Source organism: Lactuca serriola, chromosome 3 (genome assembly GCF_051521515.1).
Source record: "Lactuca serriola cultivar US96UC23 chromosome 3, Lser_US96UC23_V15, whole genome shotgun sequence".
Taxonomy (NCBI): domain Eukaryota; kingdom Viridiplantae; phylum Streptophyta; class Magnoliopsida; order Asterales; family Asteraceae; genus Lactuca; species Lactuca serriola.
This window is the reverse complement of record NC_136410.1, coordinates 207108824-207114699: the sequence shown is the minus strand read 5'-3', so window position 1 is coordinate 207114699 and position 5876 is coordinate 207108824. Positions and strand designations below refer to the sequence as shown.

Sequence of the window (5876 nt, the reverse complement as noted above, 5' to 3'; positions counted from 1 at the left end):
ATCGACCCTATTGGGTTTCTCTCAAATAACCTTGATGGTTTAGATAAAGGTTGGGCTCCCAATAAGGGAAGTCTCAAGATCAAATTTGGGGGGGGGGGGGGGGGGGGCATAGAGGATTGGTCAAGAAGGGGTAATGTAGCGTCATTTGCGAATGCAAGACGTTTCTGTATTTTCACCGAAATGGCGAACCATCTCCGGGAAGCCTGTATAAAAAATGAAATACCTTAATTGATAACAAAAAAAAAATAGCAAGGATTTCAATGTTGAAGCGAACAAAGAATAACCCAAGCTATGGATGAACTTTTTAACTGAAAAACTAAACTAGAACTGAAATTGAGTGGAACCGGTTAGTAGTATTCGGTCTGATTTTTAGTTCTTAGTTTACAACTTATTTGGTTTTGGTCCGGTTCAGACGGATTCCGGGTCTTTACCTTGTTAGCGAGACGTGATGCGGCGGAGTCGACAATCTTGGCACGTGACAGGACATATAGGTTTCTTAAAAGAGAATGAAAAGGGTGCAGATGTCAGCCTCCTCATCAAGTGAAACGGGGAACAACAAAATGCGATCCTCATCAAGTGCAGAAAAACCATGCTAGGGTAAAATCTTATCAAAATAGAAAAATTAAAGGGCTTTTAGACAAATAACCCATTAAATCCCTTCCTCCGGTCTGCCCTTCTCCACCCCATTGTCTTTCGTCGGCGACTCTTCTTCTTCCTCTTCCTCACCGTAGTCTCCTTTCTGACGGGGTTTTCCTTGATCGTCTCTCTGTCTTCTCCGATATGATTTTATACACCACTGCTTTCTGACACCGTTGCTTGTTCCTCTGGCATCTGTTATAATTTTCCACGCACACGATTCCTCATCTTCTGTAACATACAACTCGTCCCGGCCACCGCTTAAAATGGAGGAAACGACGACGCCGGATGGTTCCATCGTAGATGAATCGGAGATAGAGTATGTGAGCTATGCCGGCGAGCATCACTTGCCCCTTATCATGCGCCTCGTTGATGAAGAACTCAGCGAACCCTATTCCATCTTCACCTATCGTTACTTCGTTTATCTCTGGCCCAATCTCTCCTTCCTCGTACTCTCCGTCTACCCTTTTTCCATCTTTTCATTTGGTTTTCTTATTCGTCATCAAATCAAGTATTTGATATATTTCTTCAAATCTGCAGGCGTTCCATAAGGGGAAATGCATCGGAACAGTGGTTTCTAAAATGGGAGAACACCGTAATACTTTCAGAGGCTACATTGCTATGCTCGTTGTCCTCAAACCTTATCGTCACAAAGGAATTGGTAATTTTTGTCATCATCTCTCTCACTTGTAGATCTCAGTTACTTTTTCTTGAAGAAGTTTATAACCCCATATTAATTTCAACATTAAATATCCAAATCCAGATGAAGGTAGTCGAATTTTGTGCTCCCTTTTGTATATCTAGTTTCAGAAAAGATCATATGATTCATGCTAGTAAACTGATGATTAGTTGTATTGCAGCTACAGAACTTGTTACGAGATCCATAAAAGTGATGATGGAATCAGGCTGTGAAGAGGTATTCTGTTCTTAATGGATTCAAATAAGTTTCAGTGTGTTCAGTTTTTCCTGTTCTTTATGATTTGTAACATGCCTTGAATCTTGATACATAGGATAATGATTAGATGCAAAAATACAATGTTTACAGCATGATTACATATCATGATGCCATCCTTTTAAGACTTATCATCTATATGCAAAGAAATAAGGGCTGAATGCAAGAAATAGCAACTACTTTCATTGATTTGTGTATTATATCATTCTTTCTAAATGTTATGCATATCATACAAAAGGTATGCAAACATTGTGATCCTATATTAAGCTGCTGTTTTCTTATTGACTTAATAGACTTAAAGGTGACAAGACTTAATCATGTAAGCTATATATGAGTGTTTCTTTTTCAAGACTCTTTGTTATGATGATATATTTTGTTATTTGAAGGTAACATTGGAAGCTGAAGTGACAAATAAGGGGGCACTTGCATTATATGGGCGTTTGGGGTTTATAAGAGCAAAAAGGCTATTTAGATACTATTTGAACGGTGTTGATGCTTTTAGATTGAAGTTGCTATTTCCACATCCAGAATTACCACCTTCCCACCCCTACTCCCACTCCAGCACTGTAATGTCATCGGTTCTTGAGAGTTATGAAGCACATGAACTTGGTCCATGAGTGAAATCTAGAACAATTCATTTTCTTTAATCAATGTATAACTGTAATCAAAAGATTCGGTTTTTGTTCCCAATTGAAATGCTTAGTTTTTTTAGTAAAAATATTGTTATTCGAACTGGTTGTACTGTGTTTGACATGTGAAATGTCCCATCAAAAAATGTGGAGCAAGAAAAGAGCGGAACTTGCTCTTGCTAATTAAATTGTTGTATTTTATTTTTGTTAGTATGAGTACTATATATAACCAACTAGCTTATATTATATATAAAATTCAAAACAAATTATTGTGTTTTGAATTTTATATATAACCAACTGGCTTATATTATATATAAAATAGTGTTTTGAATTTTATTCTGACCAATGTAATGTTACCATTGCAGTGTTCTTAATATGTTTACAGGATAATCTGAAACGTTTTAAATGTATTGGTTGAGTCATACTTTGGAGCACTCCAAGAGTTTGTTGAAATGTCGATGTGAACTGATAACAGTGATTGAAAAATTGTTGGTCTGAAATTGTTTCCAACTAATGTAGTTTCCAGCTTTGAAGATCTTGGTTTCAATGTCTGATACATGTTCTTATTGGGGGATTTAGACAAGTTTGTTGCTATTTATGGGATTGACCTCAAAGTTCGTTGCTATTGTTGGTGCTGTGTGTGTGTGTATTGATATACATGGTGATGTTTAGTTGCTTTGATTCAATGCCTCCTTAGAAGACTTAAGGTGTCAAGTGCACATGGTGTTGTTTAGTTACTAGTTTCTCATATGCATTTATGCCTAGCCTAATATGGAAATGCTAATAGACTTGGTGTTGTTTATTCCAAAAAAAGAACACAATGTGTGTATTTATTTTGAAAACATTGTGGAATAAAATAAAATTATGTTATTGATTAAAAAAAATTGTCAAACCTAATGCAAAGTTTGAAATTCAGGTTTGAGATATTTTTTGTCAAATGTTCCATCCTCCAAAGCTATAGTAGCCCCTTTTGTTGACAATAGAGAAGCTAGCATAACATTTTCTTCCTACCCTATTATGAACATAATAAATGATGGCTGGAGAAATGGTGGCTGCCATGGCTATGAATAGAAGCTTCATTATCAGTTGTGAAACATCCCAAACAGAGATAGTTAGAGCGAAACACTTGTAAGTGTTAGAAAAGAGAGTTGGTTTATTGTAATAGTTGAATGTGAGAATTGCTCCTCTTACTGTAATTATGTTCTTGTGTTGAATAGAAGAGTTTTTCAATGGCAACAACCGGTATCAGAGCCTCGTTTGGTGTCAAGAGAATTTTTTATGAATTTCTCTGTTTTGGGTCAACTTCTTTTGTCTCCAAATCCGTTTTTGGGTAAACCATTGGAAAGACCTCGTTTTTAGGATTCCGAATATATATTTTTCGGAATTTTTTGACCACCAACGTAGGTCAAAGTTGGTCAAATAGTCGTCGGAAAAGTCGCTAGAAAACAGGCTCGCCGGAGAAGAAGCTGTGACATCAGTGTGACATCAACAGCCGACCAAAGTTCCAAAAAGTTGAAGTTTGCTCCTTGATCTTATAGAGTATTGCCGTTTGGTCCCTTTTCTTCCTAGAAATTTCAATTTGGTCCTAGTACTTCTGAAAAGTTTCGGAAAAGTTTTTGTGCGGTGAAAATGTTTCATATTGGTCCTTGTATTTTCAGAAGTTACATTTTAGTCCCTATAATTTTAAGACGTTACAAATTAGCCCATACGTTTTCGAGAAAGTATATTTTAACTCGGGAAAAGTCTACCCCACCATTTTTGATGCTTCTGAATCCAAACGAGAGCTCGGTTTTATCTAATTGCTCCTCAAAATTTTCATAAAAAGAATATGCAACTATTTTTGATGGAATTTACAAGTATGATTACGGTGGTACGACTCACACCCACAAATTTCAACATGTGGGTGCCAAGGATGGAAGATTTGCTGAATCTAAAGGGTTTAGTAGAGCCTTTAGAAATAAAAAAGCCGTCAAACCCGGCAGGAAAATAGAATAAGTTTGGACGAGAAAAATAAGAAAACAGTGGCACAAATTCGACAGTGGATCGACCACAACGTTTTTCATCATGTCTCTCAAGAGGCAAACACATACATACTCTAGGATAAGCTCGAGAATATGTATCAAGAAAAGACGACATGCAACAAGACCTTGTTGATGATGGCCTTGTAAACCACAAGTTACGAAGTGGCACGTCCAACATATAAGTCAGTTCCAGGATCTCGTAAACTAACGGTGTTGCTGACTGGGTTCTTAAAGATGAGGAACATGCCCTATTGCTCCTGAGTTCTCTATCAAATCATTAGGAGACACTTTTTGTGACTCTCAACAATTTTGTCCCTGGTAGCAAAGTGACAATGGAGTTGGTCACAAACGCCCTAATGAACGGGGAAGCCAGAAGGAACGAAGCTGGTACAGACCAGTCTTTTACCATCATGTCAGAAAACAAAGAAAGAGGCGAACGCAAAACTGGAGGTAGAGGTCGAGGTCGAGGTAGAGGCAGACACGGTCAAAGTAGGGGAAGATCCCATAATCAAGGGATATCACAGGAAATCACGAGAGCAAGGTAAGTCTACAAATACATGGTTCGAAGGTTATTGCAATCATTGTAATTATTATGGCCACAAAAAGGGTGGCTGTGGAAAGTTCCTTACTAGAGTAGCCCGAGATGATTAGTTCAAGTAGGGAGGATGGTGAAACCATGGTCACCATAACACAAAAACATAATTATAATAAAAGGAACAACTATCACACTCAACTATACTATTATAAAAAACTAACCCTTTTTTCTATCACTTACACTCCAAGTGTTTCTCTCTATCTCTCTATGTTGATACTTCACAACTTATTATGAAGCCTTTATTATAGCAGCCAACATTTCTCCGACCATAATTTACTATGTTCATTATAGCATGTGAAGAAAATGCCATGCTAGCTTCTCTATTGTCAACAAAAAGGGCTACTATAGCTTTGGAGGTTGGAACACAACAAATCTTCCCCTCTAGGCCTCGTCAAACAATCCTTGTCCAAACTATGTTAGCATATAGTTTGTGTTTCTCTTGTGTCACCACCTTGGTCAACATGTCTAAAGGATTTCCATTTATGTTGATCTTTGATAACTTCAACTCTCATCCCTTGATTGCTTCTCTAAGCCAATGATAACGGATATTAACGTGTTTTATGCAGGAATGGTACATCGAGTTCTTACTCAGGTCCATGGCACTCTGACTATTATAATGAATGATGTACTCTTCTTGTGGAAAGCCTATTTCTTGAAGAAACCAATTTAGCCATATAAGCTCCTTTCCAGCTTCAACGACAACAATGTACTCGGCTTTTGTTGTTGATAGGGATACATACTTCTATAATTTGGATTGCCATGAGATAGTTCCCCCTGCTAAAGTGAATGTAACTTGGTGTAGATTTCCTATAATCAAGATCTCCTGCCATATTGGCATTTGTATAACCTTCCACAATTAGCTTTTCTCTCCCGTGGCATAAACATAGTTTTGAATTACCCTTCAGGTATTGAAGTATCCCCTTGACTACTTCCCAATGTGCTTTCCCAGATTAACTAGATATCTATTCACAACACCGACATCATGTGTAATATCTGGTCTTTTATACACCATCACATACATAAGACTTTTTACGAATGAGGAA

The 5876-nt window shown here is 37.4% G+C and overlaps 1 protein-coding gene across 1 annotated transcript; it reads left to right on the top strand.

Moving 5' to 3' along the window:
• Positions 1–534: 534 nt before the first annotated feature.
• On the top strand, positions 535–2405 carry ATMAK3 (Acyl-CoA N-acyltransferases (NAT) superfamily protein). The gene is made up of 4 exons (XM_079031692.1): positions 535–1085; positions 1177–1297; positions 1497–1552; positions 1975–2405. The coding sequence occupies exons 1-4, from the start codon at positions 903–905 to the stop codon at positions 2203–2205; spliced, it is 591 nt and encodes a 196-aa protein (XP_078887818.1). The 5' UTR covers positions 535–902; the 3' UTR covers positions 2206–2405.
• Positions 2406–5876: the final 3471 nt, after the last annotated feature.

Coding starts and splice junctions, on each gene's coding strand:
- ATMAK3 (XM_079031692.1), top strand. CDS start 903: ATGGAGGAAACGACGACGCCGGATGGTTCCATCGTAGATGAATCGGAG. Junction 1,298..1,496: donor TTATCGTCACAAAGGAATTG/GTAATTTTTGTC, acceptor GTTGTATTGCAG/CTACAGAACTTGTTACGAGA. Junction 1,553..1,974: donor TGGAATCAGGCTGTGAAGAG/GTATTCTGTTCT, acceptor TGTTATTTGAAG/GTAACATTGGAAGCTGAAGT.